This window comes from Mytilus edulis, chromosome 3, assembly GCF_963676685.1.
Source record: "Mytilus edulis chromosome 3, xbMytEdul2.2, whole genome shotgun sequence".
NCBI lineage: Eukaryota > Metazoa > Mollusca > Bivalvia > Mytilida > Mytilidae > Mytilus > Mytilus edulis.
The window spans coordinates 26,997,974-27,011,982 of NC_092346.1; the positions used below are offsets into that span (position 1 = coordinate 26,997,974).

The window sequence follows — 14,009 nt, forward strand, 5'->3', positions numbered from 1 at the left end:
TAAAGCTGCCCAATATTATTTTGATTAAACTGATTTTCATTTATTAACAGTAGAAAGCAAAAATAGCAAGTAAAAACAAAACAAAAACACTATAGTGTTAAATTTTAATATTGTTTTGTAGTTGCAAGTATTGATAGAGGATTCTACGAGATTACAAGAGACCTACCCTGGAGAGAATGCTCAGCAGATAGAACAGTTACAGGCCTCTGTTGTAGAAAACTGGGGTGTGTTACAAGACAGTGCAGCTCAAAGGAAGGATGAACTCTTAGCTGTTGCTGATATGCACAGATTCTTGGCTGATGTAAGATTTATAAGACAAATTAACTTGTGAAAACAATAATACAATTCAGTTCAAATTGTAAGGATTCTGACTGGTTGAAACACTTATTGCATCCTTAACTAAAATAATGAAATGAAAACATTGATGAGAAATTTGATAGACCTGATTCCAGTGCATGCTCAATCTGGAAACAGTTCAAAGGTCACTGGGACAAATTTTGAAATAGAATACTTTAAAATCTGTTTTCTCCTAAAATAGAAAATTGAGTATAAACAAAGGTATGCTTATGTTTGCAGAATAACTAGTGGAATTAGAACTAAATGGGAAAATAATTTTGATTAATAAAACTCAACTTAAGTATTCATGACTTAAAAGAGAAATGAAGATAAGAAAAAAATGCCTTTCGTTCTGAGACATCATGTGAATATTTTTAGGTCAGAGATCTTTTGAGTTGGGCCAAAGAGATAGAGACTGAAATGTTATCAGAAAAGACAGTCAGAGATGTACATGGTGTTGAGCTAGTAAGGGCACGACATGAGGAACTGAAGCTTGAGATTGATGCTAGAGAGGATACATTCTCTACAATATCACAGACTGGAGAGGCCATGGTACAGGATGAACATCCTAACTCAGAGGAGGTAAAATATTTGTTGCTAGGGTAACTAACTCAGTTAACATTAATTTGTAGAAAATTGATCTGTAGGTGAAATGTAAATGAATGCAAAGTTTTGAAAGAAATATGTATAATTATTTTAAATGCCGAATGGCACTTAATTTTATCTTCTCAAATTTGGACAATTTTTCGTACCCTTTTGGAATATGTCTGTTTGTGCTTTCAATAATGAAAATTGATTTTGAATATTACATATAACAGTTGATTTTAGTATCAATAATATAGTATTGAATATATGTTTTGAAAAAAATGCAGACTTACACTATAATAGGTTAAGGAATTAATTTTCCAGAAACAATTTTTGATTGATTTTTTTTTTGTCTTGCAGATAACAGAAAAAGTAAAACAAGTAGAAGAAGCAAGAGAAAGACTAAGAAAAGTATGGGAGGACAGAAGACAACATTATGAACAACTTTACGGACTACATACCTTCCTTAGAGATGCTGAGCAGCTCAATAATACCAGCTCTTCACAAGAGGTAACTATATTGTTATTGTGTGTGTTGGTTTATGGTTTTTTTACATAAAAAATTATGTGAGAAGCAAATATAATTTGCTAAGTGTGCATTTTTGTAGTGATGTACCATATAAGAAAAAATAAAAGTGCATAGTGTATGAATTGAAACTGTAATAAAGTTTTCTCACTTACCATCTTTCAAAGCAATTTAAGAAATAAAAAAAATTATTACATTGGTTGCAATGAATTACATTGATTTCCCAGTTAGATAAAAACAGATAATTTCACATGTGAAATAAACGTGGTTATTTCACTCTCTGACGTCATACAACAATAGGCGTTGTCAAGACGTCGATAACGTCGGATCAAAACAAATTGTCAATGCGTAGGAAAAAGATATAGTTCCTTACATTTTCTACATTAATTTCATTAAAAAAACGCCATTTGCCAATGTAATAAAAAGAATAACTAATCGCCGTATTTGAATATAAAAAATAAGACAACTTGTGACCGAACGCCGCTATGGATTAAACTCGTGCTGCGCACTCGTTTAATCCATGCGTCGTTCGGTCACGCGTTGTCTTATTTTTGATATTCAAATACGGCGATTAGTTATACTATAAATAACTGCACACTTATAGGAATACTTTGGGACCATTTCTTAAAAGAAAAAAAGAAAAAAAAACTGGTAAAATTTGGATGGTAAAAAAATAAACATGATATTTGATAATGACTGTATTTGGTAAGAGACATTACTTATTCTTATTATGTTCAGTATGCTGTTATTTTAAATATCATACATATTTTCAGTAAACTTATATCAAATGCTATTTTAACAGGCATATTTGACCAGTGCTGAATATGGAGACACCGTAGATCAAATAGATAGTCAGATCAGAAGACACGAAGCATTTGAAAAAGTTCTGGATGTCCAGAATGAAAAGGTACATGTACTGATATGTAGATATTTAGCATCTTGTGAATACTCTATGAGGCAAGAATAAGAAAATAGATAGTGCTTTGTGCCTATAAAAAATTATTTGATATGCAGAAAAACATCCAGGATAAATAAGAAATAAGGATGTTGTATTGACTAAAAAGTGTTACCATAAGAAATAGAATTCATTTTCGGAAGGAGAATGAATTTGGAGATGAATTTAATGAATCAGAAGCTGAAACAAAATATTGTTTATTCAATATTTTTATATATTGGTTGTAGTTTCCTGATAATAGAATTAATAATGGTAAAGCAGAATGTGTCTAAGAGACAACTGCCAACCAAAGAGCTGAAAACTGCTAATGCAAGGCCACCACTGTGTCTTTTTTAAAGCAATTATAATAATGAACTTTTTTCTTTTGTTTACAGTTAAATGCCATACAAAACCATGGACAAGAGATTGTAAACAAAAAACATTTTGAAGCTCCCCGTGTTGCCAAGGTGATTGAAGAAGTCACATTACGGAGGGAACATATTAAACAACAATGTGCTGGTCGCCATAGAAACCTGGATGATGCTATGTTGTATGCACAGTTCAACCGAGATGTTGTAGAGGTATGCATTGAAATTCACAGAAAATATTTCTTTCTTCATGACCAACATGGAGAGAATTTAATGTGCGTTTACTGTTAATCATTTTAGGTAAACATTTTTTTACAAGTCGAAGGGCAATGATATTCATTGGTGATTTGATTTCACAACAGTGAGATATATTGTACTCGTGCAGAAAGTACTCTGATATTGACAGTACACTTTCACTAACTCCTCATCGAAATTCAACAATATAAAAATAAAATCATGGGGACTGAATACATTTCTTGTTTTGAAATCTGCAAAAATGAATAGCTCAGAAAATAGGTTGCCTGTTTTCAGTATATAAAAATCTGAAATTTAATTTTCAATTGTTTTTTTTAATTTTTCAGACTGAAGGATGGATTGATGACAAATTAAAGGTTGCTTATGAAGATAACTTCACGGATGTCACAGATTTAGAATCAAAGATGAGAAAACTACAGAAACATCAAGCTTTCGAGGCTGAATGTGTGGCTAATACTGACAAAATAGAACAAATCAAACAGGTATAAATGATATATGTAGGATATTCTCCAGTAATAGGTTTTGGGGAATTTTGGACAGACATAATATGATTTTCAGTATTTTTCAGTATTTTTCATCAAAGATTTCTTTTTATTAGATAAAAATTTAAAATTAAAAAATTGTAAAATTTAGAGGGAGCATTATTCTATCCCAAATTTATTTTAAAATTTTAAAAATTAGGGGGAGCATTATTCTATCCCAAATTTATTTTAAAAATTTTAAAATTAGGGGGAGCATTATTCTATCCCAAATTTATTTATAAAAAATCTAAAAATTAGAGGGAGCATTATTCTATCCCAAATTTATTTATGAAATTTAAAAATTAGAGGGAGCATTATTCTATCCCAAATTTATTCCTTTTAATAGTGATGTTATCACTTATGCATGTTAAAATGAATATTACATATGCTGTCCCTTCTGATAAAAAAATTATTGATTATGTTTAAGTTACCTATGTATTTGTTTTATTTTGAAAAGATTTTCAAATGTTTATATACTCAATTATTGTTAGAAATGATATCTATTAGATTTCAAATTCTTCTTATTTACTTTCTTTTCTAAAATTCTAAAAAATTACAGCAAGGTGATGTGTTGAGTGCAAAGAAATACAAGCCGGATGAAGTTCGTCAATCACTTCAGAGGCTGATGTCTAAGTGGAACGAATTATTAAAGGCATCTAATGATAGAGGAAAAGGTCTAGTAGAGGCTAAAGATATCCTGGAGTTTAATGAACAAGTGGACAAAGTGGAAATGTGGATCAGAGAAAAAGTGAGTAGAATGAACAAGTATTAGCTTTCCCAATAAGAGTGTTCAGCTTCCTCTTTTGATTAATGTATATATGGAATACATGACAAAAAGTTAAAAAGTACAGTAAGGTCCAAAGTTTCTCAGGCTAGACTAAAGGACTAACAAATTAATTTAAAAAGTATTATAAAAAGTATGAAATGAATAAGAAACAGATGTACTCGGGCTACTTATTCATGTATGGTGACAGCTATGTACAGATAAATTTAAATTGTAGAAACAGAAGGTTTACAGCACAAAGCTAATTGTTAGAGCCTGAGATGCATATAATTATGGTCTTAACCCTTTCCTCCATAATGACGCCTTTTAACGCCAACCCCTTTACTCCATAATGATACCTTTTGACGTCTGTGTAGTGCCTCAGTTGAAACATATCACCTAGGATAAATCTTCATCAGACTTAAAAAAAATGTATCTAATATAAAAAGGATATTCATGAGAACCTCTGACTGGAATTTCATTGATGAAAAATTTGTTTTCGCAATGCATTAATACTTTAAACCTGATGATTATTTTTTATTGAAAAAATCCTATGCGAATCAAGTATGTAAAAAAAAAAATTCCATGGAGGAAAGGGTTAAAAACAGTTCTTTATGTTGAGTAAATTTTGGACAAGATTATTGTTTCTATGAGTTGGATTAAAACACTGACATGGAACATCTTTTCATTTCAGGACTCATTGGTAAATGCAGGAGATTTAGGACGTGACTATGAACATTGTTGTGAACTCCAGAAGAAAGCCAATGACCAGGAATCTGCTGTGAGTGGATTATTCCATTATATTCAAAGGGATTTCAAGATTGGTCCATTTTCTAATATTACAGTGAATTTGACAGAATCTTTCATCTTATGTATATATTGCTTTTTTAAAACTAATGCTCAGTCAGCTTTAATCAGAGTTTTCCTTGTGTTTTTTTTATTATGACAGATTGCAAAGTTGTTTAGAGCTTTTTTTAGCTTTCAAACTAGATATGTAGTGTGTTTGTATATTTCAGTCTAATTTGATTTGCATGAGTGATCCTTATTCCTTTGTTGTGTAGTTGTGTATTTATTTTCACATTTTTGCAGATTAATTTGATTGTTTGAATTTCAGGACTCACTGAGTGTAAGATTTGTTTTTCTAGTAGAACATTTTTTTCTGTAATTTGTTTTCACCCTGTTCCTTTGTTTTCCTAGCTTGTAGAACTAGCTTTTTAAAAAATGATTTTCAGTAGACTTGTATGGGTTTCAAATTTATATTCATTATTTTTTTTAACTTAACCATTTTAGTTTCAGAAGAAAAATTTGACTGGATTTTATCCTGAGTATAAATTTAAGTTAATTGAAAAATGTCATGAAGCCTTGTTCAAAATGGCCACCAAGCATGGCTATGCAACTGCTGCAAGATCTCAACCTTTCACCCATATACATATTTTCTCACTCTTATTTCACCCCCTGTACTGTCTTTATATACATTTTATTGAAATTGATGAATTTAATGTTTTAAAAAAAAGGTTATCTGGACACCATCGTAAAGTACTCACTTTTCAAAATTGAGTTTATTTTTGTGATTCAGCTTAAGTGAGATTAATATAATTTTATATTTCAAAGATTTTCATATGTCTCTTTCATACAAACCAAATGTGATGCATTGCCGCTTCGATTCCATAATTGTAATGTACTAGCATGTTGCATGAAACATAACCAACCTCTTGTGCTGCTTCGTCCATGTGACTTGTCTAGCATAATGTCTTTAAAAATGGTGGGAAATAATGTCCAAATACATGAAATAGGGTGTTTGTGAGGTATTATGATAATATTATGCAAAAGAAGATATAGGATAATAGTTTTGAAAAAAAAAATTAACAGATTGGCATTGTAAATGACAAAACTGGTCAGATTCAATTAGAAATTGCAGTTTACAGTAATAGAAATTATATGTACAGATATAAGTAAGGGGATGGTAGCTTCGTTGAAAGATATCTACAACCCATAAACTAAGAAATGATCTGCCCCCACTTTTCCTTTAAAATCATCTTTCATCTTAAATAAGCATATTTGATTAAAATTTGTTACTGTAAAGATGTTTTAAAATTATTTGACAATGTTTACCAATCTATAGTTCAGTGTCAGTTATTCTATAGACAAAGTAGAGTGTCTTTTTAAATAAAATCTCAGATTCACAAAAATTTTAGTACTCAGTGGATTAAGGTGGTACCTAACACTACAGGGAGATAACTCTGTAAAATCAGCCAAACGTTTTAATAACGTTGTGTTGTAAAGGGAATATCAAGCTTCTCAATGATTACAATTGGTGTTTGTCAATCTGCTATATAACCAGTGTAATTTTTCTGATAAAATGGTTGGTTCAAAATTTTTGAAATTTATATATTTTTGTTAAAGGGTCAAAGTAAATACTTTGTCAAAATTTTATGAAAATTAAACGAGCCAAATTAATTTTAGTGAAAGTGTTGGGTACCACCTTAAAAGGCATGTTGTGTCATTGTTGTAGAAGAAAAATCTACCTCATTTTCAGAGATCTGTATGATTTTTTTTTCGTGAACAAGCTGTGAACAATGAATTTATTTGTGAAGTATTGAATCTTTACAGGGAATTACAGTGGACAATGGTAGAATCAAATTCATCAGTGATTTAGCAGATAAACTGATTTCTCAAGGAAGAACTGACACAGGAATAGTGAAAGAAAGGCGCGATGCCATGAATAAAAAGTAATTGTGGCAAATATATATTGTAAAATAAAAAGACATATTTAACCAAAAAAAAAGCTTGTTTTTGACACAATACATGCAGTTACTTTTTTTTAGTTTGATCTATTTTGTATTCATGTAAATTTTTGAACCATGCAAAATCTTTCTTCAAAGCATTTAAAGTTTTTAAATTTGGCATAATTTACTTCCAAATGTTGACATTGTCCCCTTTCATGAGATGGATTGGATTAACATATATCAAGTTGGCTGTTGGATAGGCACATATCACTTTGAAATATCATAACTTCTGCACACATTTACAACACACTGATTAAATGTCTATGTATTGTCTGCCAATAATCAAAGATTTTATTTTCTACTTTGTAGATGGAAAGCAATACAAGGTGAACTTGAGCAGTATAAAAAAGATCTGTCTGGTGCTTTAGAAATCCATGCATTTAATAGAGATGTTGATGATATAAATGATCGTATGAATGAGAAGGCTGTCCTACTCTCTAATGAAGATTTAGGTAAAGATCTCCCAAGTGTGGAGGCCTTACAACGTAAACAGGAAGAGACAGAAAGAGATATGTCTGCTTTACAAAATCAGCTAGAGGTATGATTCATTACAATTATAATACTTTGTAATAAAAGTTGATTGTTGTTTATATTTTAAAAGAGTGTTTTTACTATTGTTTTGTTATTGATACTTTTTTTTAACAAAATGTGATATAAGTTTTTATGTATGACTTCATTTTTCAATTTATCACAGCCCATGTGTGTTGATTTGGGGTTATACACAATCAGCTACATTTCCAAATCAAAAAAGACACACAATATAAGGGCTACACATAACTTGACTTGGTCTGGACTTGCTACAGGCATTAAATAATATGCAGTTCAACTAGTTGTTGTAGTTATCTCCCTTTTCTAAATCATATGTCTCAAAAGTAAAACTAGCACAAAAGTAAAGTTTTTTTTTTCACTTTTGTAGAAATTAGAATCATCAGCTGGTAGACTCTGCAAGAAATACCCAGAGAAGGCTGAATCTATCAAAACTAAACAGAAAGAAGCTGATGAAAACTGGGAAAAACTGGAAGATCTGTCTGACAAAAGGTTAGTTGTACTTTTATATGTATAATGATATCTGAAAAAAGGTAAAAGGTGCATGGCTTGATTGGATGGGTATAATGATGCATTTTCAATTGATATTTAATATACATGCTTAATGTTGCATTTTTGATGGCAAAAGTTTAACCAATGCCAAATCTATTATGAATAGAATAAGCTCAAAACTGTGTGGAGATGACGTTAGGATTGATATTCCTACTCATGATTTTTAGATTATATGATATTTTTATAACATGAATTCAGTCCAAAGATCTGGGTATATGAATAAGTATGCTTTACAAATGCACAAAGTTGCCAAAAAATTTTGAATATCACAACATAACTATTTCTTCTTTTTTACAGAAAAGCTATGTTATCCAAGTCTTATGAACTCCAGAAATTCTTACATGATAGCAAGGAGCTGGTATGTATTGGTATAACTTGCAATATTAGTAAATAGCAGGAGTTTTCATCATGAAATTATATCAATTTGCTTTCTTCATATTAAGAAGTCGCCGTGATATAGCCTTTTTGTGCTAATGCGGCGTAAAGCAACCAACAATCAATCATATTAAGAAGTAGTATTGAGAAGCATTTATCAATTAAGCCAATCAAAAAATTAAAAGGATAAGTAAATGTAATAGAACCTGTGGTCTTCTGACATAAAATAATATATATGAGAAATACCAGCATTTTTGTGAAAATGATAATTTTGATTTAAAGTGTTTTACAAATATAATTTCTGTTATGATATAATTTTTTTTATTTTAAAGGTCTCCTGGTCAAATAACATGGTCAGTGCAATGAATTCTGGGGAGTTGGCTAAGGATGTACCTGAGGCTGAGATCTTCTTACAACTTCATCATGAAAGGAAGGTAAATATTCTATTGTCTGTTCTCATTCTATTGACCAATATGTAAGGAAGACTATATTACAATCTGTTTGCTATTATCTCCTAGAACTTTCTTGAGAAAGAATAGATAGTCAAAGCTGAAGTTGAAAATTATTTTATTTAAAATAGTGTAGCATTTTTGGAAGGGTCTCAATTGATAAATGGTAAAATGCAAACTTGACATATACGGTTATGTTTGCAGCAGTCAAGTTTCGACAGTACGACTCTATGTACAAAGAATTCTATTTTATAATTAATTCTAACAAATTTCCATATTTATGGTATGCACCATAAGACTTTCTACAAGCAAAGACTTGTCAGGCACTGAGTTAATTTATTATAATGTAGAAAAAATAGTTATTTTCCAATTCTGATATTCACAAAACAAATTGCAAGTCACTGTGTCTTATTTCCTTTGATGTGCTGTATTTTTAGGCTGAAATAGATGGTAGGAAGCCAGTGTTTGCTGCAGTACGAGAACATGGAAATAGATTGGTCAGTGAGAAACATTATGCTGCCACTGATATACAGAAAGCTATAGGACAGTTAGATAAAGCCAAACTTTCATTGAATGGAGCCTGGGATAAACGTAACAACCTGCTGACACAGTGCCATGATCTTCAGGTAGGGTTGGATTTTTAAATTTTGTACATGATTCATTTGAACATTTTCTCGTCCTGTCATTCCATTCCACAGCACAACAGACTTCTTGAAACCACAAAAAACTACTAATATAAACAGACATACAATCGAAGCACTCCATAACAAACAACGCTTGGTATAGATAGATTGACTTGGTACAGTCTCAATATAATGTTGGGTTTAAAAGCTTTACCAGAACACACACCTCCTCTTTATAAGATATGATGTAAAACTAGCATAATAATTTATAACTATTGTCTTCTACATTTAGATGTTCAAGGAGACCTCAGAACAGACAGAGACATGGATAGCTTCTAAAGAAGCCTTCTTAGCCAATGAAGATCTTGGGGTGAGTATACAATTATTTCAACCACAATAATGAAATAATAAAAATATTTCTTAATAGCTTTCTGAGAGTACATTGAAAAGATGTTGAAATAGGCTAACTAACAACTGTTTATTCATTTGTTAATCCTTATTGAACATTTTGAAGCAGTTACCTGCATGAAAAATATATCACTTATACTCCTTAGAAACTTATGTGTAATAAAATGGACAGAATCTTTTAAAAACCAGGATCCAAATATAATGGACCATATTTTACTCAGGAATATCAAATAAGGTGCAAGATTTTTTTTTAAATATCGACTGAAGTAATGAGATACAGGTGTATAAATAAACTACATGTATTATGCTATGAAATAACATATACAAATGATATCTTATTTTAAAATCTTTAGCAGTATTTTGTGTTATTTTAACTACTGATTATGTTGGGAATATAAGAGGTGAAAGATACCAGAGGGATACTCAAGCTCATAAGTAAAAAATAAACTGACAACGCCATTGCTAAAAAAAGAAAAAGACCAACGCATAAACAATAGTACACAACACACAACATAGAAAACTAAAGATGACCTTGTTTCTATTTCAGAACACACTGTACAGTGTAGAAGCTCTCATCAAGAAACATGACGGCTTTGAGAAGATGACCATGGCTCAGGTCGACAAAGTGGATGATATGAAACAGTTTGCTGATAATCTTGTCGAGCAACAACATTATGCTGTCAATGAGATTACAGATCGTTGTCGGGCAGTATTGGATAGATACAAACGTCTGCTGGACAGCATGGCAGCCAGGAAGAAAAAATTGGAAGACTCAAAGAATTATCAGTTATTCCTTAGACATTTATATGAAGTAAGAATTTGTTCAAAAATTTTGGACAAAAAAGTGAAATTATAATCTAACATTTTCACACGAGGCAGATAGAGAAATTTCCTGAAGAGCTCATACCTGCCAATTTTTCAAAATGCCCATGGGGGGTTTTGCGTGCAAGATGACTCTTACAGTTCTTAGAAACCTTCAAGGGGGCCTTCAAATGTATTTTTATGTTGTTTGTCGGCTTTTTTATACTTTTAAAAGCCTATAGCAATTGTGAAATTAACAGTTTTGTTTAAAATTGAAGACAAAATTGCTCTTTCAAAATTTCCATTATTACTTGAACTCTTCTATAATTTGTCCTTAATTATTACATAATGAACAAATAGATTTCACCATTTAAAAAATGAATGTGAACCTTAATTTTTTTACATACAATTGCAGTTTGAATGCTGTTTCATTTGAAACATTTATTCAACATGAAATAGTTGGTGAATAGTTGTATATAAAGTTGCATATTTGAATTTTCTAGGTATCAAACTGGATCAATGAGAAACTACAGATAGCTTTAGATGAGTCTTACAGAGATCCTACCAACCTTCAGGCTAAGATACAGAAACATGTAGCATTTGATGCTGAGGTGTCGGCCAACAGAAACAGGGTAGATTCTGTTAAAGATGTAAGCTTTTATTTACTTATATGCAGAGTTAAAAACTAAAAGTTGTGATTAACTAAGAATTTAGATTTATTGTAAGTTTTTCCGTGAACATAGTGCACACCAACCCTTGAAAAGTTCTTGTGTATAGGCTTGCTAGAACTCAGCAATGAGCAATTTTACATTTAGATTTTGAGAACCATTTGAATTATTTATGTGTTTTTTTAATGTAACCTCTTGCTGTATTTTTGCATGAAATGAAAAACAGGCAACTGTCATGATGGGGAAAAAATGTTACCACATGATGTTGCAGTTAGTGGCATTTCAGAGAAATTAGGCTATTATGGAGAACTCTTATTTTGGAAGTTTAAACAGTTTGTATCTGTAAACATTATCTGATCTTCATTTCATTTTGTTTGTTTTACAGGAGGGTCAAGGACTGACAGAGGAGAAACATTATGCCTCAGATGATATCAAGAAACGCTTAGAGGAGTTAGAACTTAGCTGGCAGGCCTTGATAGCAGCAAGTGCTGAGAAAAAAGATAGATTACAAGATGCTTATAGAGTAAGTCAAATATGTTTTTTTATCACAGATTTTAAAGAAGCTATTATATATTTTATACCTAAAAGATATGGAGAGGCAATAACATAGGAATCACTCTTATGTATCCTTTTGTTCATGCATCTGGTAAAAATGTCTCCTTTTAAACCATAAGACGGACTTGCGTTATGAAAGCTAAATAGAGCAAGGCTATTATTTTATGACCTTGTTACTGTGACTTGAAATTTCGGGGCCAGTTAATCGGTTTGGTTTAATAAAACAAATTGAAGAGGGACAGAATTTTAAATAAACTGCAATAGGTGGCGAGTAACACTTACAGTCAAGTCACAGTTACATTACCTCTGGTTTAATGAAAAAGATTTAAGCTTTTTTTTAATGAAATATTGATTCTTGTAGGCTTTGATGTTCAACAGAGTGATTGATGATCTGATGGTATGGATGGACGAGGTTGAAAACCAGCTATCTTCAGAAGATCATGGGAAAGATTTAACATCGGTTAATTATCTTCTAAAGAAACACCAGGTATGTATTCTTTTTTCACTGTATGAAAGTAAAACAATTCTATAAACTTGCAAATTGGAAAATCTTGCCTTCATACATTTTTCAGTATTTTAAGAGCAAACTATTAAGAGCCGTTGGGGATGACCTATTAACATTTCCAAGTTGTTTCAAAAATTGCAAAGGTCTAAACTCTGTTATCAAACTTAGTAATATTTTTATTTTGTATAACTTCTTTAAATAGAATATCCTGAACTATTTTTAATCAGGTATCATATAGACAATTGTTAAAATCTGTCCATTAAAACAGCTTTTGAAAAACTGGAAGAATATTAGATATAAATGTCTTTTTAATTGTGAACTACATGTACTTTTGCTTTAACAGATGTTAGAACAAGATATCACAAATCACAAAGAGAAAGTAATGGACATCAAAGATGCTGCACAGGTCTTCAAGGACACTAAACATTTCATGAATAAAGAATTACAGGCTAGAGCTAAGGAAACTTCAGATAGGTAAGATATGAACCAGTTTCTAGGATCTGTATTTACCATGGGTCATTTAGTAGATAATTGTTTTGTGCCAAAATCGGAAGTAAACCTTCAGGGCTAAACTACCTTAAAGAAAAATATTAGAAATGCTTATCTGTCATGATAAAAAAAAAGATACACAAAAATTCTTCACTGACTGCATTAACTTTCTCTCAGGCAGAATTTTGATAATTTTTTATTGACTTCCAAAAGGCAGAATTTGATATGATTGAACTTGGTAAAAAGTTTTCGTCTGGAACTCTTTGTCTGGAAAAGATTAAAATATTTTGGTCTACTTCTAGGTATTCTTCACTGATAGAACCATCCAAAATTAGGAGAGATAATTTAGAGGATGCTCAGTTAATGTACCAGTACTACAGAGATATAGAGGATGAGCTATTATGGATAGAAGAGAAGAAACCAGTCGCAGCCTCTACAGAACTTGGAAGTTCACTAGTCGCTGTACAATATCTGATGAAAAAACACCAGGTATGATAATAGGCATATAACAAGGTTTTTATGCCCCACCTACGATAGTAGAGGGGCATTATGTTTTCTGGTCTGTGCGTCAGTTCGTTCGTTTGTCCGTCTGTCCCGCTTCAGGTTAAAGTTTTTGGTCGAGGTAGTTTTTGATGAAGTTGAAGTCTAATCAACTTGAAACTTAGTATATATGTTCTGTATGATATGATCTTTCTAATTTTAATTCCAAATTAGAGATTTAACCCCATTTTCATGGTCCACTGAACTTAGAAAATGATAGTGCGGATGGGGCATCCGTGTACTGGGGACACATTCTTGTTACTATAAGAGTTCATTTATTTGTATGATATGAATATAGTGGTTAATAAAAGATCAGTTATAGTTCTTTTTAGAAACTAATGCATCCTGTGTAATATTTAGAAAGGTGTTTAACATTGAATATTTGTCCCATGGTTATACATATTTTGTTTCCTCTTGCAGGTGCA

General features: G+C 31.2%; 1 protein-coding gene across 8 annotated transcripts in view; it reads left to right on the top strand.

Annotated features, from left to right (window-relative positions):
• LOC139516120 (spectrin beta chain-like) overlaps positions 1 to 14,009 on the top strand; it is a 95,714-nt gene that overhangs the window by 60,431 nt on the left and 21,274 nt on the right. For all 8 annotated transcript variants that reach the window (XM_071305979.1, XM_071305980.1, XM_071305978.1 and 5 more), the window contains 21 exons: positions 122 to 301; positions 715 to 918; positions 1,282 to 1,431; positions 2,249 to 2,353; positions 2,776 to 2,961; positions 3,330 to 3,485; positions 4,084 to 4,272; positions 4,982 to 5,068; positions 6,898 to 7,016; positions 7,383 to 7,611; positions 7,990 to 8,111; positions 8,469 to 8,529; positions 8,879 to 8,980; positions 9,433 to 9,621; positions 9,911 to 9,988; positions 10,574 to 10,837; positions 11,331 to 11,477; positions 11,881 to 12,018; positions 12,412 to 12,537; positions 12,899 to 13,029; positions 13,347 to 13,533. In XM_071305979.1, the coding sequence (XP_071162080.1) occupies positions 122 to 301; positions 715 to 918; positions 1,282 to 1,431; positions 2,249 to 2,353; positions 2,776 to 2,961; positions 3,330 to 3,485; positions 4,084 to 4,272; positions 4,982 to 5,068; positions 6,898 to 7,016; positions 7,383 to 7,611; positions 7,990 to 8,111; positions 8,469 to 8,529; positions 8,879 to 8,980; positions 9,433 to 9,621; positions 9,911 to 9,988; positions 10,574 to 10,837; positions 11,331 to 11,477; positions 11,881 to 12,018; positions 12,412 to 12,537; positions 12,899 to 13,029; positions 13,347 to 13,533 (3,150 nt within the window). The remainder of the gene's footprint in view (positions 1 to 121; positions 302 to 714; positions 919 to 1,281; positions 1,432 to 2,248; positions 2,354 to 2,775; positions 2,962 to 3,329; positions 3,486 to 4,083; positions 4,273 to 4,981; positions 5,069 to 6,897; positions 7,017 to 7,382; positions 7,612 to 7,989; positions 8,112 to 8,468; positions 8,530 to 8,878; positions 8,981 to 9,432; positions 9,622 to 9,910; positions 9,989 to 10,573; positions 10,838 to 11,330; positions 11,478 to 11,880; positions 12,019 to 12,411; positions 12,538 to 12,898; positions 13,030 to 13,346; positions 13,534 to 14,009) is intronic.